We start from the raw sequence: 24003 nt of genomic DNA, 5'->3' as shown, positions 1-24003 counted from the left end.
AGTTTTCAATTTTTTTTTAAATTCCTTGAGTCTCGGTTTAGTTCTGAACCACTTTTAATGTCTATTTGAGGCCTCGAGGGCTCGTATTAGAGATTGTATGAATGTTTTTGAATGGTATTTGATTATCAAATATTTGATAGTATAAGTTATAAGTCCAATAATGCTCTGTAACCCTGTTTCAACATCAAATACGGGTTAGGAGTGTTACAAAAAGCGCAAGCTACAAGCTAAATGAAATGTGTGCTAGAAAAGTGCGATGCCATAAAAATGTGAGCTCATCGAAGCACAAGCTTGAGTGCAGGCAAAGATGCAAAACTCTTGATACTCTAACAAAACCCCTTGTGAAGATGAGGTTTGAAAAGCTGCGTTATGATATTGGATTTCGAAGCTTGGAGGTCAAGGAGGAGTATTGTGAAATGACCATCCATGCTAAATGTGAGCTACAAGCTCACCAAAAGATGCGAGCTCACCTGCTAACTGCGAACTGCGAGCTCACCCAATGTGCAAGCTCACCAAAAAATGCGAGCTCACCAAGACTGCAAGCTCACTAGAACAGCCACCAAGCATGAGAGCTCACCTGCGAGCTCTTCACTCTACAAGTTGCCAACTTGCCAACTTGAACTGAAACTATGATAAATTTTGATTAAACATTTTGGCAGGCGATTAGACAAAAACCAGCAAATGAAAAAGAAAGTTACATGAATCTGGTCACTGAATTAAGCCAATTTGTAATATTTTATTACTATTTTTAGTTTATTTAAGCATGATTTTTCATGTAAACAAAGTACCAGTTTTTTAATGAAATAGTTCACCAAAAATTAACTTCTCCAATTTTCATCTTTTGCTTCGATTTCAACCTCTCCTTCTTCAAAAATCCAACACCTTTGAGAAGGTACATAATTATTGTTTCACTCAAATTTTATGTTATTATGAATCATCGAATTGCATTTTATTCAAAAAGAAAATGCCTATCCAATCCGTAGAGGGTATTCTCCGTTTCATACTAATAATACAAGCCGTTGAGCAATGTTAAAGACTGAGAACATTGCATGCACTTTGTTTATTCCAACAACGATAGAAAGTTGGAACTATGAGGAACCACTTCACTTGTGTTCTTGCGGTGATCTGCTAGAATCTCCTTCATCTTGCTGTTGATTCTACACCATTTTGTAGAAACAAAAGTTGGTTTACGTTAATTCGATGATAATTAGTGATACCATGATTTGGAATTAAGAGAGTTCATAGCAATTACTTTTAATCGAGCACATATCTCTACAACTTCAGCTACAGGAGCCCAATCTCCAAAATTCCTCTCTATAAACTGGTAAGCTATTCCAGTTCCTCCTGGACCAACTATAAAAAGGCCACCCTTAATTTCACCTTCTCCTTTGAAATTTTGTTCTATTCCCATAGATTTTGCACGTTTATAATTTGCAATAGCCCTGGGGTTGAACACAAATCCTGATAGAAACTTGTCTTTAAGTAATTTCCCACCTCCAAGAGCTTTGAAGAATCCCATAGTCCGGTCGAAGACCACAACCCCGCCCCAATAACGTGGCCAAAAGTCTTTTATCTGCATCAAGATTTGATATCTGAGGAAATAAAATAGGAGTTTTTTGGAGAAATATTTTGAAGTATACCAGGCACCTCTGATTCTATATGTTCATGAAAAACTGCAAACATTTGAATTCCCAGTGCATCAAATATTGGCTTTTTGGCATAGAGCTGGTGAGCTTCAGCTCTACACATAATGCACCTGTAATCATGTGGCAAAAGATTTATCATAGTTTCCATGTCAGTAAAATAAATGGTTCCTTTCATCTAAACATATCAACGAGTGATTTTGCAAGACACTCAGTTCTTATCACTGAATATATCATGATTTTGCTTTTATTTTATGGATTAGTTAAAGGAATTGGTCGGATATGATGAGTGACTTTACCCAGGCCGTCGAATGCATAGGAGAACAGCCGGCTTATCTCGCCACAGTTCTGAAGCTTTCATAGGTGGAGTCTTGGTTTTCACCAAACGCTCCATTCCAATCTTATACTCAGGAGTTAATCTCTGAACTGATATGTTTTCAATAGCAGAGTAAGGTGCCACATTGTCAACCACAGGAGGAGGTTGAACGCAACCACATGCTCGAGGCTCAGCTGGCCCTGCAGCAACAATCCCTTTAAATATGTATCCATCTTTAATCTTGAAATCAGCCAGTGATTCTTCCAGCGACCTGTCATTGTTTGTGCTGCTCCTGGAGAAGGATTTTCTTATGGTTTGCATCTTATAAGTGGTGTTACTTCTAGATGGTGTAACTGAGAGTTTCCTTGCAGGGAGGCCATAAGATTTGGGTAGAGGATCGGTGCATTTATTGTTTCTATCTGTGAAACGTGCAATGTGGCCCCTTTTCATGCCAAATTGCGAAGACAGATCCTCGGTGCTTAAGTTAAGGAGCTCAGGTAGGCTTTTCCTGGAGGCCTCTAACTTATCTCCATATTGCATAAGAGCTCGATCATGAAGGTATGTTCTGATCTCCAGAGCATCCTGAAGAACATAGAAATAAGAATATATAGTGATAATTTACTATACTTAGAGAGGTGAAAAGATTTTTAACCTTTTGATGTTGTGTCATATTGATTGCATCCATATCCTCTGGATTCATGATCTTTAAAGTTGGGACGTCATCCCAACCTTCTTCTAATAACTTTGGAATCAATTCCTTGAGAACCCCATGACCAACAAAATCTTCTATTGAGAAAGAAGCCATTGTCTGTTGGAACAGGGAATGATTGGATAAGACCCTGCTTTTTGAATGAATGAGCCTGTATTAGAAAAGCTGGTGCTTTATATGTCAGTACAAAAATAACAACTAAAATACATCTCGGATCGGTAAAGTGCTTTGAATATGCTCCGGATGTCGGCATTGTCAATGATGTAATTCTTTATTTGAAGTTGAACTAATTCAACAATCTCTTATTTTATTAGGAGTGGTTACTTAAAAGTTGAGATCAAACAAATAGAACAGAAGCTGAATGTAATTTGGCAGTTTTGGCTGGCGCTTACGGCTGAAAGCATAATATATTTAGTATGTTCAAATGTTATGCTTTTTGACAAAATTCAATGCCTTCTACAGATTGATTAGTTGCAGGCATGTCAAGTGGCTTAAACGGAAGCGACGGACAATAGCTACAAGCTATCTACGAACCGGCCTGATGACAGTCGAAAGATGCCAACAGAGGAAGGTGTCTTCAGGAAGATGATTTGGACGTTGAAAAGAACGTTTATAATGTCAACAACTGTAATTTAACAGGCTGCTGCCGGCTATGTCCTGCCCTCTAAACCCGATAAATTGTTGTTCACACAATCCAACATTTAAGAGTTTTTTGTTTTTATATCTGACACTTGCCTCGCTAAGCCAATACGATTTACACATTTAGTACAGATTTTCATTGGATCGTCTTGTAAGAATCCCTAAATATGTCAATTAGCTCCTGGTTTGTTGACTTTTCTCTTTATTTTCAGACGATGTAGCAAAACTCCTCGAAATTTAAGCCACCATTATCATCCAAGTGAAGGAAAAGCAGCAACTCAAAAGACAACTTTCCTTGGATGCTTTAAAAATTAAAATCATCACGTATAAGTAACTTTAATCCACCATAGGAACAGCCATTATCACTAACCTCCTCATCTTCCCAAACCGAACCCACAACTTTTCTTTCCTTCTGGATTATTTTGTTAATAGCAATCAGATAATACAGGAAAATTTTTATTTAAATTACACGACACTTTAATCTTGCCAAGGATCACTCTCTGTCCTTACTTCCGATGGTTCGATCACTTGGTTCTCTGAAGCTTCACTGGCACTCGTATCAGTTTCAGCAGCACTAACTTCTGATGCTTCCACTTCATCATCGTCCTCATATCTACCCCATCTTCCTCCAAGTGCCATTGCCATCATCTCATATATCTTGTTACCTAACTCAGCGGGGCTGTCGGGCTGCATGATTAAAGAGAGACGTAAGAAATTTTATGGTACATAAACAATACATATCGGCAAAAATGTTGGCTGAACAAAAAAAATGAGTCTGTCCACTTACAGAAAAACCACTGGAGATCAATGCTGTATCATACAACAAGTCAACTGCTCTCTTGGCTTCACTGCTTTCAGGCGCATTCTTGCAAGCAGCCTGCAAAGAAAATTAATTGAAATTAACATCAGAATTAGACAAGGGCTAATTACCTTATGGCCGTCATTGAATAAACGAAAATCAAGGACAGCAAGTCTTGATATATCAACATTTTCATAATACACTTGTCTAATTACCTTATGGCCGTCATTGAATAAACAAAAATCAAGGACAGCATGTCTTGATATATCAACATTTTCGTAATACACTTCTAACAATTAATATTTTTACCGGCTTAAACAAAGTGCACATAATTTAAACAGAGTCTGCAGTTATCTGAACTAATAGTGTCAAGTGTATTGCAGCCATTCTACTTTGTGCTTTCTTGGGTTCCTGTGGTCCCAAGATAACTGTTCTATCAAACACACCTAGTTCTCCACAAACTAATTAAAAGAATGCTACGCTAGAATATCTGCAATCAAGTTCAACTAAATGGTCTTACATTCAAGTCTTTAATAATCGGATGATCTGGATTAATCTCCAGGATCCTCCTTCCCCTCATGAACTCCAAACTTGCTGTATCTCCAAGCGCTTGTGCTTTCATCAACCTGCATAATGAAAATATTAGTCGAGGAATGATTTAGTGCATGTTTGACTTATGGCGAGAAACAAAAATAAAATAAAATCATTCACCTTTCCATGTTAGCTGACCATCCAAACTTGCCAGAAACAAGCACACAAGGTGATGAACTTAGTCGCTTAGAAATTTGGACTTTGGCCACTTTGTCTCCCAGTTGTTGCTTTATCCAATCACAGAGAAGATTGAACTCTTGTTTAGTTTCTCTCTCTTTTACCTCATCTTCATCACCTGGTATAACAACAAATTCCATTAGATTCACACCAAAGCCATCAGAAATGAAGAGCAAGGCAGCCAAAGGAAGATACCCCTCCCCTTCAACCAATAAATAAATAAAAGAAACCATAAACACCAACCAAGTTCCAAGTCTTCCTTGCTAATATCAACAAATTTCTTCTCTTTGTAGGTCTGAAGGTTCTGAATGGCAACCTCATCGATAGGCTCAACTAAATAGAGAACCTAAAAGAAAGAAGCTTATATCGATTATAATGCAAAGAAACCAGATCAGCTACTAAGAGGGAAAAAGAAAGAGAAAAAAATGTGCTTAGGATAACAAGAATAAATAATTTGATTTAACAGTAGTATTTTTGTTTTGACATTCCTTATTTCAGTGCTAAGCAGTTTGTTATACAATATGTAGGCTTGCCTACTTCTTTGGTTGGATAAATAAGTTGATTTATCCAATATAAATAATGAAAGGAATAAAGGAAATCTCTGCCATCCTATCAACTATAACGAGCACCCAACGGTTAAACTAATTTCTTTTCTTCAGCTTTTTCATGAGATTTCCAAATATAAGACTTATCTGAAGATGATTCAAGTAGTTCACAAGGCAATATCTTATCAATTTTATCCACACATAAATTGGAACTACTCCAAATGCCATGAAGCCAACTAAAGAACTGAAGCCATGTTTAATTTGACCCTTACACATCCAATGCCGAATAGACAAACATACCTCAATGTCTTTTTGAACCAACTTCTCTAAGAATGGAGCAGTCTTGGCACTTTTCAAGCTGTCGGTTGCCAAGTAATAAATAGCCTTTTGATTCTCACCCATACTTTCAACGTACTCATCCAAACTTGTCAATTCCTCTTCACTTTTTGATGTGTAAAACCGAAGCAATGGTGTTATACGCTTGTGATTACCAGAGTCTTCAATGCATCCCAACTTTAGGAACCTGCCAAAGTTCTCCCAGAACTTTTTGTAATCCTGTAATCAAGTTCACCATAGTACAAGTTAATAGACAAAGTTATGTCAGCAATAGTGAAAAAAAAAAATCTAAGGTTCCATCACACAATATACCTCCTTATTTTCACTTTCAGAAATCTCCTGAATCATGTCAAAAGTTTTCCTAACAAGCCTCTTTCTCATAATTCTCACCTAATAAACAGTAACCATAATACAGTCAATATGGCAACATAACAGTAACTGCTAAATAGTTAGCAGAGTTGCTCATTGACCCTAAACTGAGAATAAGGATTTACAGAGGATAATTTTACATGTGACAGTAAAATATGATTTAAGTATAGAAAAAACTAATCTTACAATACGGCTTTCTTGGAGGATCTCTCGAGAAACATTAAGTGGAAGATCATCAGAGTCCACAACACCCTTCACAAAGCTCAAGTATCGTGGAAACTACAAAATAACATTCAGTTCAAGTACAAGTTAAAGCTTGATAAAACAAGCTACCAACACAAGGAAAGACTATATCTTTCATCAGAGAAATGCAAATTACATTATTTAGTCACTTGAAGCAAGGGAACAAAGTAAAAGAAATTAAGCAATCCTTTTCCCTACTTTCTTGTGAAGATACAGAATTTATCTTTGATTGTCTCATACAAGTAGAAAGCGGAAATACTTTTCTAGTTAAAATTTTCAAAGAACCTTTAAATGGATTTATCATAAACATGCAAGAAATGGATGGAGAACGAGATATCAAACCATGCCAAAAAAATTTTAGTTATAACATTTCTTGGTTACCCGAATGTTATTCAATGCAAAGAACCATTATAAACTCCCACAAGTCTTGGAAAAGCCAATATTGTAAAAACAGAGTATCAAATGACCAGGTCAAAGCTTACCAGCTCTCCATCAAAATCATCTGAGATAAATACACGTTTCACATACAAACGTATGTTCTTTGTTTTTGGGTTTACTACATCCTCATTGTTTAGAGGACCCATGCCAGGAATATACAGAACACTCCTAAACTCCACCTCACCCTGCATGATTTTCAAAGAAACTTTTACAAATCTAGTTACTCATAGGAACTCAATTCATAAACTATGGTCACATGAATACCTCTGTTGTGAAGTGAGTATATCCAAGTGGATCCAAGAATTCGTTGAAAGTCTTCTTGTAGAATTCATTGTACTCGTCTTTTTCAACCTCCTTAGGATTTCGCATCTACAACAGACCCCAAAAAAAGAAATAAATAATGATTATAACAATAAAACTATATGGGTCATACAATAGCATTCTTAAGAAAAAAAAGCAGCTTAAATTGCATATTGTTGAGAAGACAAAACCAAACTCACCCATATTGGCTTTGTTTCATTTGCTAATTCCCAGTCCCAATACTTCTCAGTTTTAGTCGTCTTCTTTTTCTTCACTTCCTGTCAACAATCATATCAGGTAACCATAACACCACATTTACCGAGAAGATAGTTTGCTAGCTACAATAATATCAAAAAGCAATGGAACAGTTACTTCTGGGTTTTCTTCTCCTTCTTTTGGTGGTTCTTCCTCCTCTACCTGCTCAAAGATATAAATATAGTAAAAATGGTTAAGAGCTAATTTTTAATGTGCTCAGAATTGAAATGCTTATAACAAAACAGAGTGACTCTTTGTCACCGGATATGAGATCAGGAAAAAGGATCAGCACAGAGATAAGCTGAGGTATCATGAAGGAATGTTGCAGGAGGAACAAGAATTAATTCGATAGTTGCAAATTGTTTCCAGATGCCTAAAGCATCAGTGCTGATGGAAGGAATCATATCCAAATTAGAAAATAAATATGCATACTAACCTCAACTGTCCTTGATTTTTCTTGCCAAGTGTAGATTGGGAAAGAAACAAACTGGGAATAATTCTTCACCAGATTCTGAATTCTGGTGGGATCTGAGAATTCATACTTGTCATCTGACTGCAGGAGAACAATATCTTAGACATATGGCACTCAGAAGAATTGAAATTTAAAGAAGCAGAAATTTCTAAGGCAACTGTATTTGTAGCACGAAACACTACATTAAAATCTCAATGCTATTTACTGTCTTCCTTTAATATTTTTAAACATGCAAATGCAAATACATTCAAATAGGGTGTAAAAGAGGAAAAAGAATGAACAGATAGAGTACCCTTAAATAAAGTGTAATCTGTGTACCACGGACTAGAATATTTTCTGGATCAGTTTCCTCCCTAATCACATAGGAGCTACTGTCTGCTACAGCTTCCCAAACATATTGCTTGTCTGACTTCGGACTCTTTGTGGACACAACAACCTGTTCAAGAAACATATAAACAAGCAACCCAATTAGCCTGAAAATTATTGAACAAAAAGGCTTCATACATGAAGCAGAAGATGATAATGCAAGTTATCATTAAGATGACAGCATGTTACCTTCTCAGCAACAAGAAAAGCAGAATAGAATCCAACACCAAATTGCCCAATCAAACCATTGTCTGCCCCTAGATCCTTATTTTCCTACAAATAATGAGATGCTAAGTCACTCACCAAAACACTTTTTTTCCTTTATTTTCTAAAAAGAGAGAGATATTTACAAAATACAAGAGAAATTACCTTCAGAGCCTTAAGAAATTTGGAAGTACCACTTTGAGCAATTGTTCCAAGACAGTCAATAAGCTCTTCTTTGGTCATTCCAATTCCCGTATCCCTGAAAATAATTTTTTTTTTAATTAAGTCCTCTTCGTATCAATTTTTTTTTTTTTTGAGAAGGTGATAAAAAAGGCATACGTTATAGTGATAGTCCCATTATCTGGATCAGGTTTGATGCGTATCTCTAGTTCTCCCGAATCTCCAAGCAGAGAGGGTTCAGTCACACTTAAGAATCTAAGCTTATCTAAAGCATCACTTGCATTACTGGAACACAGAAACAGAACTTCGTCAATCGTCCGAACAGAAAACCAACTAAACTAAAAGTAACGTGATTCGTCATTTAAAAAAGTGCATGGTTTTAGCAGGAAATAAATATTCTCACCTTACAAGCTCTCTCAAAAAGACCTCTTTATGACTGTATAGACTGTGAACAATCAAATCCAACAAGCGACTAACCTGCAACCATTTGTAAACTATTAATTTCAGGAATAGATAATATAGGGTAAAAAATTTCAATGTAAACAAGCATCTACCTTTAGCCAACCAAAGCTTTATCCAATAATAATAAGTGTATTTTTCAAGTGTCGTAATACATCAAGCAAACATCATTTTCCCTTAATTTTCTCATAAAACCACCAATTAAATCCCTAAATATTCCACCAAAAGCAGAAACAGGAGAGCAAAACCCAGGAAAAGCAAAAGAAACCCACCTCGGCTTGGTACTCAAATTTCTCCCCGGAGGTCTCTTCGGCCTCTTTCTCTGCTACAGCTGAAGCCTCACATCGAACCGCTATCCGGTTGTTTCTCTTCTCAAGTTTCCACCTCAATCGAGAGCAAGAGAAGGCCTTGTTGAGGGCATTTGGAGGTAGAAAAGCGGTTCTGAGATTGAAGGCCTTGTTGGGGTTTGTCAAAGTGAGAGAGGCTAAAGATGGAGTAGCTAAGCTTCTGCTTAGAACTGGAGCCATCAAAGTAAAGCCCTAGAGAAATAGAGAGAAGGCCAAGATAAAATTTTGAGTTTCGAGAAACAGGGAGTGGAAACTAAAAACCCTACTGAAAGAAGTGAGGGAGGTTTATGGGAGAGCGTGGAGGGTTCTAGAAGTTGGAAAACAAGGTGGGAAGTTTTATTTGAGTTCGGGTTTACTTGCCTTTGGAATTGTAAGGCTTATATTCGGCCATTTCAGCAACTTAACACAATATTATCCATCCCTCTATAGTTTTTCCCTATAATTAACTAATTTTCAGTTTCCAAGGATATGAATGTTGTCCATTGGCCTTTTTTTCTTTTATGCAAAATTATTTAATATATTATCAGTTAAAAATTTTATAAGTTGAGAAGAAATTTGTCATGTGTTTTAAACACATATTAGAAAAATTAAAAATAAATTAAAATAGATATGTATCATGTATTAAATTTTGCTTGTAAAGTTAAAAAATTCTATTTTTTTTAGTTGTATGTACATTGAAAAAAGATTTTTTTTCAATAGTTGAGATGCTGGCTTATTTAGCAAACTAGCCGAGTTTGCAAAAGGGAAAGGTGAAATCAATATACTAAAGTCTCAACTTCAAAGTTGGCATCTCCAAGAGTTGACTTAAATGAAAGTTAGTTCCTAAAAGTGTTGACTTTAAAATCGATCTCTCGAGGTGTTTGACTTTGATTTGCATACCATGCATATTCGATGCAACAGTGAAAGCCTATAGATGCAACAATTAAAGGAAGCATGTAAAGGCTGAGAAATATAACTTTCTCATACATATGTGAAGGGTTGAAAAAAAGGCAAAGTTGAGATATTTTGAGATGATAAAACAAGGCAAAGTTGAGATGATGGAACAAAGCAATGTATGAGTAAAGAATAAATGAAATAGTAATGGAAAATGTGGAGGAGGTTAAAATTTGTATATATACACCCTCACACCAACATAAGCAAAATAAGTTTATTTGGCTTCTTTCCTTAAGCATTGTTATCTTTTTCTAGCTACTATCTTTCAAATATTCTACAATATTTACCTATCTTTCTCAATCTTTGTAAATATTTTTCTCCATGAAATTATAATTCATTAACATACTAGGTATTAGTGTTAAATATGCAATAGACTATTGATATTGTTGTTGAATATACATTAGTTTTTGACATTTTTCAATATATATTAGTGTTAATATACATTAAATTTTGATATTTATTTGTGTTGAATATTTATTTGTGTTAAATATACAATATATATAGGGTGATGCCATTGTTTTTCTTTTGTTCGAAATTTGACATTGTTTTGTCGTTGTATATCTAGGGTGAAGGAAAAGATTATTACGGAAAATCTTCAATGTTATCAAGCATAGTGATATTTTGAATATTCAATAGTGTTGTTATGTTATTAGAATTGTAAAATCTACTAAGAATATTTTTATTTTCATATGAAAAATGTTAATGTTATAAATAAAGATATTATATTAGCAAGAATAATGCTGTTGTTTTATTAATTATATATTGATTAACTTTTTTTAAATTTAAATTGATATTATACACATGAGTTCTATACAAAATGAGCAACGGGTTTTATGGTACGGTGAACTATAATGGTCAGATTCATGATATGGATATCATTGTAATCTTCGAGTCCAAATGTTCAAAAAAAGTCATCACGTTAGTGGAGATTAAGCGCAAAATTGGTTAAAAAGTTGGAGCTTCGATTGGGTTGTTGAGGTATAGATTTATAAATGTGACAATTTAGTGAGATATTTGCAATTCATGTAGCAGATGATAATAATCGATAGACAATGATTGCACTTCAAGAGTCAAAATGGTGATGGAAGAGTTAAGTTGTATGTCGAGCTCACAACATTAAAGAAGGACATGGGGGCCAATATTCCAAGCTTGTCTAGGAACCCTATATCGATGTAACAAATGACTCATGTAGTGGATTCACAAATTGGAACATCGGACCTAACATACAAGTTTATTTATAATTTTGTATTGCTATTGGAAACCAGTTATCTCTGATAAATACACATAAACAGAAATACAATTAGGACATTTTGCATCACAGTTTCCAGAATTCAAATCTAGTGGTTCTCCAAATCCATATGAGGTGCCATCAACTTCTGTTGGAATACACCATTCCCAACTAGAGCTAGAAATGCATGAGAATATCATGTATTGCTATTTAAAGAACTCATTGGTGACTTTAGCAATGTCAATTTTAGGATTAGGGAACATGTACATGTTGTTGATGTTGGACAAGATATTTTGGAATATCAACCTTTAGCCTGTATGCTCGAAGTTAACTTTAACGAGATGTGAGAACTTGAGTTTCCGGAGCATTTGCATATCATTCCAGGTTATATCACTTCAGTTGCTACATATTCAGGTTAATTGGTTGTCGGTACTCAATTTCCAACGTAATAAATTCTTGTATTAGCCATTTAGGAGTACACTATTAAGGTTGTAACACCCTATACCTGGCTCGGTCGCCGAGCTCGAATATTAGGATGTTACACCACCATCACGTATCACACACATTATAAAATGTCACATTAATAGGTAATCGTCCTCTTTATTAGCGTTCTTACAAATTACCATACTGACTTCCTGTACATCGAAATATTACAGAGGTATTGCTTTTATAACTCAAATATCGATACCTTTACTCCAGCCCACAAAAATATAGCACATCTAAGCATTTAATCTATTCTAACAAATATCTAATCAACATGTATCATTTACCTCTTTAAACCAATGTCAAAACGACTAAAATAATAGTTTAAAGTATCAAAAACATCTCTAAGCAAGAATCAACATACCAAGGTTCTGGCCTAAAATTCCTAGGAATAATTAAGCTATAAAATATCCAAAACATCATGGAAATATCATGTAATAGTTCTACCACATTATTCAACATCCATTGGCCCTATATACAGTTCATGGCACTTCATCATAGCAAATCTTCAAACCAAAACAAATGAAATAATTATGACATCCATCAAAAGTGCTAGAAAACTAAACCCATAAAATATCATCAGGACCACAATAATAATCAATCAAAGTCTAACCATTTTGCCTTATCCCTACAGTTCAAAAAACAATATTAATACCACCTACGCAAATACTAAAGCCTAACTTGGATCATTTCCTTGGTATCCCTGCACCACTCATACTGCAAACGCTAAATATCTGCAACAGTTAGAGAGAGTGTGTGAGCTTAAACAAGCTCAGTGAATGTCAAAGTAACCACAAAGTAAACACAATATCAAAGGTTAAGCAAGAGCATAGTACAACACATTCACAATCATATTCTAACCAAGTCAAAATAATATATTCATATTTCATTAAATCATAAAACTAGCATATACTCTTACATGCAATTACACTCAACTCACTTATATATATAATTCATTTAATAATAATTCATCAAGACTAACAACGTATACATGCTTTAGTAACTCACAAGTCTAGTTGATATATTCGCATGCATTCACAATTTAAATGGAGACGACCTAAACCACAATTACATACGCAATTTACTATGAAAACATACTAACATTTTCATAAAACTTAAATAAACTCATTTAGCATATTATTTACATGTTTATGCATCCATCTCACATCGTATTATCACAATATATAAGTTCACATTTAAACGATAATTTGGCACTTGAGGCTTTGAAACATAAAAGTAGGCTCTAATACCACACATCGGATATACGGATCTCCAACACACCAATTGACTCATAAAGTCGAACATATCCCAAAAAGTGAAGCATAAAGCTAAGACTCTCCAACACATTAAACATGTCCCATTGAATGGAGCTTAGCTCACATTCCCTTATTTCTCCAACCTGTCTTAGGGCCTCAATACCCAAAAACATAATACATATAGGTGAGTACTCACATTCTTATAGCATGCCAACTATATCCAAAGGTTTCAAGAGATCACAAGGCCAAAATATCCACAATTATACATTTTTAATTATTAATTTAATGCACATCATCTCTGTTCATATTCATCAATTTACATCACAACTTGTACACAATATATGCTTATCGAATTCACATTTAATTGCACTTTAAGTTCTACAATAATGCTCATTAAGCCATCACTATAACACCCTAACCTGTCTCCGTCACTAGATTAAGGTTACGGAGCATTATTGTACAATCAGAAACATTTAACATCATAATATTTAAGTAAATTAAACATATCGTAATCCATTCAATCACATGCATTTTATCCCTAAATCGAGCCCTCGAAGCCCTAAAAATAGCTTTGAGGCAATTCGGGACTAATTGAAACAAAATGGAAAGTTTAGGAAAAAGTTGCAAAAATTGGAAACAGGGGTCACACAGTCGTGTAACTTTTGAACAAGGGAAACACGGTTGTGTCCCAACCCATGTCCTCACCCGTGTAACTCACTGAGATACCCCACACGCCCGTGTGCTAAGTCATGTTCTAGGTCATGTAACTCACTGACCTGAACACTAAGAAACTCACAAATGACACACAGCCATGTGAGACAGCCCGTGTCTCAGGCCGCATGAACCCAAAATTCACTTAAAATCAAGCCATTTCATAACCAACCTATGCATTAATATACAATCCAATTGTGCACACTTCCAAGTGACCTAAACATCATCCAAACACACCTAAAGATGTCATTTCAAAGACCCTAATTCAACTAACCAATATGCCATTCAAGGTACCACAAATGCATCAAAACATCAAATACCTAAACATGCCAATATTGCCATAATCCAAACATAATAACCAAGTTCAATTAACTAACATTTATAACCAAATGCAAGCCATCAAAACATACCAAAGAACCTTAAATACAAGCACATTAAGGTAACCAAAATGACATAACTTGGTAAGGCATCAAAAAATGTACCAAACCAACATAGCTTTCAAAACTTATACACACTAAAAATATCCTTAACACATTCATCAAAATATCATTCTCAAACCATCACAAACATGCCAAAAGATCATGCTTTTCAATCACTAAAAGTGGTCAAGATGGCCTTACTTAACAAGCAATACAAGTCCATCATATAAACATAAACTTCAGGACACAAGCATACTAAACCAACCATTTAATACATCCATAAGCCATCAATACAAAAGACCTATACATGCCATTATTATCCTTGGACAAAATACTCAATAACTACTAAATTGATTGCTGGAGTGTGATAGATCTCCGACGAGCTTCCAACCAAATTGATCTTTCGATGATATATAAAACAAATAAAAACAACTACGAAAGTGACAAGTGCTTAGTAAGTTCGTATAAACTTAAACATAACTTACTACTTCATTAATACAATTCATAGATTAAGCATAAATCATTACCAATACCATAAGCTTAGTATAAGCCTATTGAAACACCATCAAACTCACAAGTTAGTAAGTTCATCAACATCACATATAAGTTCATTTATAACATAAGTGAATTTTAGAAGACACGTCACATATTCATAAACCTTTTCATAAGATTATGAACCATTCCATTTACTTATTTACCGTTCCATTCCAAATGCTTAGTATAAGCCAAAACAACATCATCAATTCACAAGTTAGTGCATTTTTCCATGATATAAATGAGTTCATCCGTAGCATAAGTAGATTTCTCATATGTAGGTATATACTTTAACTTATCAATCTTTTTATAACATCATATTACATCCCAGTTGTGAACTTACAGTTTCATTCCCTTTTCTTACCCATTGAGCCATCTAGAATTACATTAGATACTCGGGAAAGCTCACACATAGTGTGCCTTTATATATAACCGTAACATTTTCTTTACATCAATGCTCACATGAACTATGAAATGGGTCTGTTCGCACGAGGTGTGGGTCGGAATGTAAGCTACACTATGTTGCTCACACAAGCTGTAGAGTATCCAATAAATGCGGGACCTCAGTCATCGGTAGGGCATTCAAGACCAGCACCCGAAACATGAAATCCCTAATAACATGTCATTTGTATCCTAAGAACTCTTAAGGTTCAACCGGAACTCAATAACCGTCAATTCATCAAAGTATTGATACATTTATATATTGATTCATTTACATCGAAACAACATAATAAACATTCAATTTAAATAACATTAAAGTGATTACAACACATACAAACTTATTTCGATAAATACAGTTGTAAAACGAAGGCGACAACTAATCCAACACTTAGTTTTTCCTCGATTTTGATCCGTTTGGCTCGTTTCTTAATCTAAATAATAATTTTTATTCAAGTAAACCATTCAAATAACTTAACATAATCAATTCAAGCCTATAATCCAATTTAAGGTGAATTTATAAAATTACCCCTAATATTTTAACATTTATGATATTTAGTCCCTAAATCCGAAACTTGCAATTCACCATTTTTAACCATAAATCATGCTAGCCAGATTTTTACCCAATCTTATAACAGCCCATATTTATCCATAATTTATACTATTTTCCTTAAATTTTACCATTTTCATAAATAAGTCCCTAAACTTGAAAATTATCAAAATTTACTTAACAAAATACTTATATTTAAAGAATACCCCAATTTCATCCATGATAAAATTCTAAACATTTAAAAGTTTAACAAATTAATCCCCAGGTTAGCTAGATTAAATTACAACGATATCAAAAACATAAATTTACGAAAAATAGATTAACAAATGCTTACCATGCATGATCAAAACCAAGGCCGAACTTCAAGCTTCATTGCCATGGAGGTTCGGTGGAAGAAAATTTAAAATGAAAGAGATGACGCTTTCTTTTTTGCTTTTTACTAATTTAACATTTAATTAATATAATAATATTATTATAAAACACTTAAATTTTAATCAAATTCTTCCACCTACTGTCCAAATTTAATTTTGATAATTTAATTACCATTTAAGTCCTCTCACATTAACTAAATAAACCAATTAATTAATTAAAACCAATAGGAAGTAAATTTTGTAACTTTTACAATTTCGTCCTTTTACCTTAATTAACTATGCAAAAGTTAAAATTTTCATACCAAACTTTAATACACCTATATAATCACTCTGTAAATATTTAATAAAAATATTTACAGGCTTGGTTTATAGAAACGAGGTCTCAATACCTCATATTCTAAAACCACTTGACTTTAGGGATATACCACTTGAACCTAATTATTCTTTCATTTAACAAAAATCATTAAATCAAAATTTATCATTACACTATATTTGACTCGTAAATATTAAATAATAATGTTTCCAAACTCACTTATCGAATTTGTGGCCCCAAAATCACTATTTCTGATATCACTGAAAAATAGGAGGTTACAATCACATATCCTACCACATATGTGTGCATTAAAATTAGTACATCATATATCACATACAAGTATTCTTACATATTGCTTGTCATAATAATATCACATTCCATAATTCAACACATATATACTTACCGAAATTTCACTTGCTTTCGTTACGTATTTGCATTATTAACATATCATTGTCATTGTCATTGTCATTTGACATATATATTATGCCCACAACACAACACAATTCACAATAGTCATCACACATGTCTCACATCACAATATCGTATCATAATAATCAATCCACAACTATTCATACATGATAAACTATATTATATACATATTTTTATCCCATGCTTGACATATTTATGGATAATTTATCTTTGGTTTTACTGAATTCGATGCTCCTAATCCGTTAATTTCATGTTTTATACTCAGAAGAGCATAGGATAGTGAAAAGAGCAAGAAACGGGCCAAAAACGGACAAAATAGGCTAAAATCAGTGTTTCACACGGCCTAGCACTCCCACACGGGTAATCCACACGCCCATGTATGACACACGGGCTAGCCACACACCCGTGTGTCATTGTCGTGTCGATATTAAACCACGTTAGAATTTTACACGGCTTGAGCACCTTCACACGGGCGTGGCACACGGCCGTGTCCCTGTCGAGCCCAAGTCTAATTCTATTCGGAAAAGGCTAATTTTGGGCTATTTTGGGCATTCCAAAGTCTATAAAAACACCCTAGAATAAGATCAAAGGGGACACGGAAGCAAAGAGCAGAAAATACTCGAAGACAGCCATTGAAATCAGCTCGGAAGTAGGAATTACTTCAAGACTGAAGATCTCCATTCAATTTCTATCGAAGTTTTTGGGTTTCTTATGTTTTGTTATTTTCCTAAATTTGGGATGTTTTCCCCTGTCGTTATGAACTAAACTCCTTAAATACCTAAGGGAGATGAAACCTAAGATAGATCTTATTATTATTTGAATTATATGATAAATACTTTCTTATTCTTAGTTATGAGTTTTAATCCTTGCTTTAATATTCCAGGATATTAATTCAGGTTTTGATGTGTTTATTCAGTGGAGCAAAAGTTTCTGTTTAAGAGTAGATCTTCCATAATTAAGCGGAGTTACATGCAATCCTAAAGATAGGACGACATAAATCTGTCGAATTAGAGTCAAATCTAATAATGGAGTCCATAGGCAAAGTTAATGTGAAAATAGGGGTTTTAATTGGAAAGAGGTTTCGATTAATCAACCTAGAGTTAGTTGTTTTTAGTCTCGAAAGAGATATTAACATAAGTGGATTTCTATGGATTAAGTCAAGTGAATAAATCGTCTAATTCAAAAGTAATAAGTGAAGTCTAGGTGAATTCTTCCTTGGGTATTGTCTTCTCCATCGGTTTTCCAACTTTAATCTCTGTCGTGTTCTTAGTTAATTAGATAGTTAATCTTACTTGAAAACATCCCTTTAATTCTTAGGCTAGATAATAAAAAGATAGTAATTACTAGTACTTTTAGTCCTTGTGGATACAATATTTCCGGTCTCACCATAACTATACTACTGTTCGATAGGTGCGCTTGCCTTAGTCGAATTTTTAGTTAGTTTAGCAACCATTAAGTTTTTTGCGCCGTTGCCGGGGACTAAGATATTAAAAACACTTAATTTTTATTACTTTAGCTATTTTTTATTTTTATTGCAATTTAATTTTGTTTTTATTTTAATTACTAATTTTTCTTTTATTGACTTCTAACAGGTTTTTATAGTTTATGACTAGAAGAAACTCGTTAGGATCTTTACTTTTTGACAGCGAAATTAAAAGCACAGCTCGTAGAAATCATAGAGAAATAAGGCGAAGTTTATGGTATATAGAGGAAGAGCACGAGGACGACACCACTAATACAGAGGAGATGACTGAAAATCAAAATAATCCGCTGCCTCCTGTGGTTGCCGCAAATCCAGTGAATCAGAATCCTTGTCCTCGTACTATGTACACTATGCTAAGCCCAATTTAATAGGAACTGAATCGAGTATAGTTAGACCTGCTATTATTGCAAATAATTTTGAACTGAAACCTAACACGATTCAAATGATATAATAGTTTGTTCAGTTTGATGGTTTGTAGGACGAGGATCCAAACACTCATTTAGCAAATTTTTCGGAATTCTGTGACACCTTTAAGATCAATGGCATTTTTGACGATGCCATTTGCCTTCAGTTATTTCCCTTTTCATTACGAAATAAGGCTAAACAGTGGTTGAACTCGTTACCACGAGGGTCAATCACTACTTGGGAACAAATAACCGAAAAAATTTTGCTTAAATATTTTTCACCGGCTAAAACAACAAAGTTAATGAATGATATCTCTTCTTTTGTGCAGATGGATTTAGAAACACTTTATGATACATGGGAGAGATGCAAAGATTTATTGAGAATATGCCCTTAACATGGGTTACCTCTTTGCTACAGGTTCAAACTTTCCACAACGGTTTGAATCCCTCAACTAGACAAATGATCGACACAGCTGCTGGTGGAATCATCAATAATAAGACACCTGAAGAGGCTTATGAGTTCATAGAAGAGATGCCATTGAACAATTATCAGTGGCAAGTCATGAGGACAAAGCCGACCAAAGTAGCCGGCATTTTTAACGTCGACTTGGTTACTATGCTTTCAAATCAGGTAGAACTCTTGAATAAAAAGATTGATGGTTTATTTGGTTCTATGCAGGTACATCTTGTAATACAATGCGATGCAAGTGGAGGTGGAATGAGCAATTCAGAATACCCACCCTACGGCCCCAACATGGAGAACGAACAAATGAGTTATATGGGTAATAATCCTCGACCTCAAAATAATCCTTACAGTAACGCTTACAATGTAGGTTGAAGGAACCACCCAAATTTCTCATAGGGAGGCCAAAGGGAATCAGAGACCACCACCCCCTCTAAGCTTCCAACAACAACCTTACCAGTAAGAGAAAAAGTCGAACCTTGAGGAGATGATGACAAAGTTTATTTTAGTAGTGGAATCCCATTTTCAGAACACTGAAACTGTACTTAAAAATCAGCAAGCATCAATTTAAGGGTTCGAGAATCAAATAGGACAGCTGGCTAAGATGATTTCAAAGAGACCACCAAGGAGTCTACCTAGTAACACCGAACCCAATCCAAAAGAGCATGTGAAAGTAGTTACACTAAGAATCTGGAAAGTCTTAACTGAATCTGAAAAGAAGCTGCCACAAGAAGCTAACAGAAACGAAGATGATGAGGTAAAACCCGAAAATAATGAAAGATCGGTGCTGAGGGAATATAAACCACCAATCCCATATCCAGCAAAGTTGAAGAAAGACCGCATGGATGCACAATTCGGTAAATTTCTTTAACTTTTTAAACAGTTGCATATTAACTTACCTTTTGTTGAAGCTATCTTGCAGATGCCTACATACGCAAAATTTCTGAAGGAGCTTCTAACGAATAAGAGGAAGTTTGAAGAGTTATCTACAGTAGAACTCAACGAGGAATGCTCGGTCATACTCCAAAATAAACTACCAACCAAACTGAAAGATCCAGGAAGTTTTACTAATCCCTGCTTAATTGGTAGTTTAAATGTTGAAAAGGCATTAGCTGATTTAGGCGCTAGCATTAATTTGATGCCTTACAAAATGTTCAAGCAACTTGGCCTTGGGGAGCCAAAACCTACTAAGATGAGTATTCAACTAGCTGATAGATCTGTTAAATATCCTAGGGGAATTATTGAAGATGTACTCGTAAAAATAGATAAATTCATATTCCTTGTTGGTTTTGTTGTTCTTGACATGGATGAGGATGTTGAGGTGCCTTTAATTTTAGGTCGCCCATTTTTAGCCACTATTAGGGCTGTTATTGATATGGGTGATGGTAAACTTGTGCTTAGGGTAGGTGACGAAGAGATTATTTTTAAAATTTATGATGCCATGAGATTTTCTAGATAACAAGATGACTCTTGTTATTTTATTGATTCTATTGACCATGCTACTCAAAATTCTTTACAGGAAATCATACATAAGCTAAACTAAATTCTAATGAGCCTTCATTGAGACAGAAGAGTTATGAGGGTATTGAGGTAAACAATAAATTAAAATTAAAACCCTCTGTTAAAGAACCTCCTAAATTGGAATTGAAACAACTACCAAACCATCTAGAATATGCATTTCTTGGAAAAAATTCCACATTACCAGTGATCATTGCTTTAGATTTACAGCCAACCAAAAAGGACGAATTACTTCAAGTATTGAATGAGCATAAAAGAGTTATAGCTTGGAAGATCTCTAACATAAGAGGGACCAGTCCTTCTTTCTGCACACATAAAATTTTAACGGAAGATGAATATAAACTTTGCGTGCAAGCTCAAAGATGACTGAATCCTAACATGAAAGAAGTCATAAAAGCTAAGGTAATTAAACTTCTAAATGCTGGAATTATTTATCCTATTTCTGACAGTTCTTGGACGAGTCCTGTGCAGGTTATCCCTAAAAAAAGAGGCATAACTATTATGGCTAATGAGAAGAACAAATTGATCCCAACATGAACAGTCATGGGATGGAGAGTTTGCATTGACTATAGGAAATTGAACAATGCCATAAGAAAAGATCACTTTCTCTTACCATTCATTGATCAGATGTTGTAAAGATTATCTGGGCATATGTATTATTACTTCCTAGATGGACTCTCTAGTTACTTCCAAATCCCAATAGCTCTTGAGGACCAAGAGAAAACAACATTTACTTGTCCATACGGTACGTTTGCTTATCGACGAATGCCTTTTGGATTATGTAATGCCCCTGCTACTTTTTCGCGATGCATGTTGGCCATTTTTGATGAACTCGTAGAAGACATTATGGAGGTATTTATGGATGACTTCTCGGTATTCGGTAACTTTTTCCATCTTTTCCTTAAAAATTTAAAATGAGTCCTAATGAGATGTAAGAAAATAAACCTTGTACTAAATTGGGAAAAATGTCACTTCATGGTTCGTGAAGGGATTGTGCTAGGTCACAAAATTTCTAGCAAGGGGATCGAGGTTGACAAAGCAAAAGTTGAAACTATTGAGAAATTACCTCCCCCTAATTCAGTTAAGGCTATTCGAAGCTTTTTAGGTCACGCTGGATTTTATAGAATATTTATTAAAGATTTTTCTAAAATAACTAAGCCTTTAACGAATTTACTAGAAAAAGATGTGCCTTTCAATTTCAGTCAGGAATGTTTAGAAGCATTTAATACTCTTAAGGATAAATTAATTAATGCTCCAATTGTAGTTGCACCTGATTGGAATTTTCCCTTTGAACTACTGTGTGATGCGAGTGATTTTTCAGTAAGTGCGGTTCTTGAACAGTGAAAAGACAAGCATTTTCAACCGATCTATTATGCTAGCAAGACATTGACAGCCGCACAAGAAAATTATACGATGACTGAGAAAGAATTGATGGCTGTGGTTTTTGCATTCGATAAATTTAGACCATATTTAATATTATCTAAATTTGTTGTTTACGCTGACCATTCAACACTTCGATACCTCCTTACTAAAACAGATGCAAAACCTCAACTAATAAGATAGATTTTATTGTTGCAGGAATTTCATTTAGAAATTCAAGATAAGAAGGGAGCAGAAAATCTTGCAGCAGATCATCTATCTAGATTAGAAAACCCACATCTCAAGGAGCTTGATGAACATAAGATAAATAACTCATTCCCTGAAGAACAACTCTTTGCTATATCTGACTCTGAGGAACCTTGGTTTGCAGACATTGTGAATTATTTAGCTGCTAACGTTACACCAAAAGGGTTGACACATCAGCAAAAGAAATGATTCTTTACTGATGTGAAAAACTATTTTTGGGAAGATCCTTTTCTTTTCCGTATATGTATAGATCAAGTAATTAGAAGATGCGTCACGAAGTCAGAAGCAATTAAGATCTTGGAACATTGCCACTCAGAACCGACTGGAGGGCATTACAGTGGGACTAGGACCGCACATAAAATGCTCAAATCAGGTTTTTATTAGCCTATACTATTCAAAGACGCCAACAGGTATGTTACTTCTTGTGATAAATGCCAACAAATAGGTAATGTTTTTAAACATGATGAAATGCCTCAAACGTACGTACTTTCATGTGAAATATTTGATGTATGGGGTATTGATTTCATGGGTCCATTCCCTAGCTCATTCGGGAATAAATACATCTTAGTAGTTGTTGATTATATGTCCAAATGGGTGGAATCCCAAGCTTTACCTACTAATGATGCTAAAGTGGTGGTGAGGTTCCTTAAGAAACTCTTCTCTCGATTTGGAACACCTAGAGCAATTATCAGTGATAGGGGCACTCATTTCTGTAATGCTCAATTTGATAAAACCCTTAAAAAATATGGAGTTTACCATAAAACAACTACCCCTTACCATCCTCAAACTAGTGGACAAGTCGAAGTCACAAACCGAGACCTTAAACGTATCCTAGGCTGTGTTCTCACTATGAATTAGAGACATAGGCATGCCTTGAGCCATGTAAACTCTTAAAGCCTTAGTGTTTACATTCGACAGTGGCGAACACAGCCTGGACACACGGGCGTGTCCATAGCCGTGTTAAAATAGGACAAACATTTTCCCCAAGATAGGATGACACACGGGCTGCGATAAATAGCCACAATTGTGCGATACAGACGTGTGAATCACATGGCTAAAGGACATGGGCGTGTCCCAGACCGTGTTGAAACTGCACTTTAATTCCCTAAAAAACCAGTAGAGGCACGGCATGTGTTAAATCAACACGGTCATGCGAGGAGGTCGTGTAAGTCACACGGTCATGAAAACGGGTATGCCTGAGGTCGTGTGGGAACTTGCACTAACACTGAAACTTTCAACAAGTCAGAATGGAACACGGGCTTATGCCACGGTTGTGCCCAAAAGCCGTTGGCAATCATTATTACATAACACAGGCATGTTGAAACTCATACGGGCGTGGGAGAAGCGAATGAATCAACACATGGTCGTGCAATGTTACCATGTGGGCCACACGGCCTAGACACATAGGCGTGTCCACAGGCCATGTGCGACACTGACTTAAATCATCAGTCCATAA

General features: G+C 35.0%; 2 protein-coding genes and 1 non-coding gene across 4 annotated transcripts; all 3 read right to left on the bottom strand.

The window, feature by feature from the left end:
- Positions 1-857: 857 nt before the first annotated feature.
- LOC107888190 (uncharacterized) lies at positions 858-3178 on the bottom strand. Its single transcript, XM_016812307.2, has 5 exons — positions 2612-3178; positions 1943-2541; positions 1648-1756; positions 1253-1573; positions 858-1157 (listed from the first exon to the last, which is right to left on the bottom strand). The coding sequence occupies exons 1-5, from the start codon at positions 2762-2764 to the stop codon at positions 1104-1106; spliced, it is 1236 nt and encodes a 411-aa protein (XP_016667796.2). The 5' UTR covers positions 2765-3178; the 3' UTR covers positions 858-1103.
- Positions 3179-3585: 407 nt separating this feature from the next.
- LOC107887391 (heat shock protein 90-5, chloroplastic) lies at positions 3586-9851 on the bottom strand. 2 transcript variants are annotated; one of them, XM_016811610.2, is made up of 19 exons: positions 9314-9851; positions 8986-9059; positions 8742-8867; positions 8568-8661; positions 8388-8471; positions 8125-8268; positions 7797-7913; positions 7478-7522; positions 7306-7383; positions 7070-7174; positions 6850-6990; positions 6311-6403; positions 6068-6145; positions 5720-5974; positions 5118-5220; positions 4818-4992; positions 4627-4732; positions 4095-4184; positions 3586-3994 (listed from the first exon to the last, which is right to left on the bottom strand). In XM_016811610.2, the coding sequence occupies exons 1-19, from the start codon at positions 9566-9568 to the stop codon at positions 3785-3787; spliced, it is 2373 nt and encodes a 790-aa protein (XP_016667099.2). In that variant the 5' UTR covers positions 9569-9851; the 3' UTR covers positions 3586-3784. The 2 variants fall into 2 exon arrangements, with proteins under 2 accessions (XP_016667099.2, XP_040952017.1); XM_041096083.1 differs by lacking the exon at positions 6068-6145.
- A 9385-nt stretch (positions 9852-19236) lies between these two features.
- LOC121226122 (small nucleolar RNA R71) lies at positions 19237-19343 on the bottom strand. The gene has a single exon (XR_005923999.1). It is a non-coding gene; the product is annotated as a small nucleolar RNA R71 (small nucleolar RNA).
- Positions 19344-24003: the final 4660 nt, after the last annotated feature.

The sequence above is a fragment of the Gossypium hirsutum genome, chromosome A03 (assembly GCF_007990345.1).
Source record: "Gossypium hirsutum isolate 1008001.06 chromosome A03, Gossypium_hirsutum_v2.1, whole genome shotgun sequence".
Classification (NCBI taxonomy): domain Eukaryota; kingdom Viridiplantae; phylum Streptophyta; class Magnoliopsida; order Malvales; family Malvaceae; genus Gossypium; species Gossypium hirsutum.
The sequence above is the reverse complement of the archived record's forward strand: the minus strand, read 5'-3'. Positions and strand labels throughout refer to the sequence as shown.

Bases quoted from the DNA above. Each gene is read 5' to 3' on its own strand.
- LOC107888190 (XM_016812307.2), bottom strand. From the start codon at position 2,764: ATGGCTTCTTTCTCAATAGAAGATTTTGTTGGTCATGGGGTTCTCAAG. The intron at 2,542-2,611 runs GTTAAAAATCTT...TATGTTCTTCAG, and splicing joins ATATGACACAACATCAAAAG to GATGCTCTGGAGATCAGAAC. The intron at 1,574-1,647 runs GTGCCTGGTATA...ATCTTGATGCAG, and splicing joins ATGAACATATAGAATCAGAG to ATAAAAGACTTTTGGCCACG.
- LOC107887391 (XM_016811610.2), bottom strand. From the start codon at position 9,568: ATGGCTCCAGTTCTAAGCAGAAGCTTAGCTACTCCATCTTTAGCCTCT. The intron at 7,914-8,124 runs GTACTCTATCTG...GTTCTCCTGCAG, and splicing joins AGATTACACTTTATTTAAGG to TCAGATGACAAGTATGAATT. The intron at 5,975-6,067 runs GTATATTGTGTG...ACTTGATTACAG, and splicing joins CTGAAAGTGAAAATAAGGAG to GATTACAAAAAGTTCTGGGA.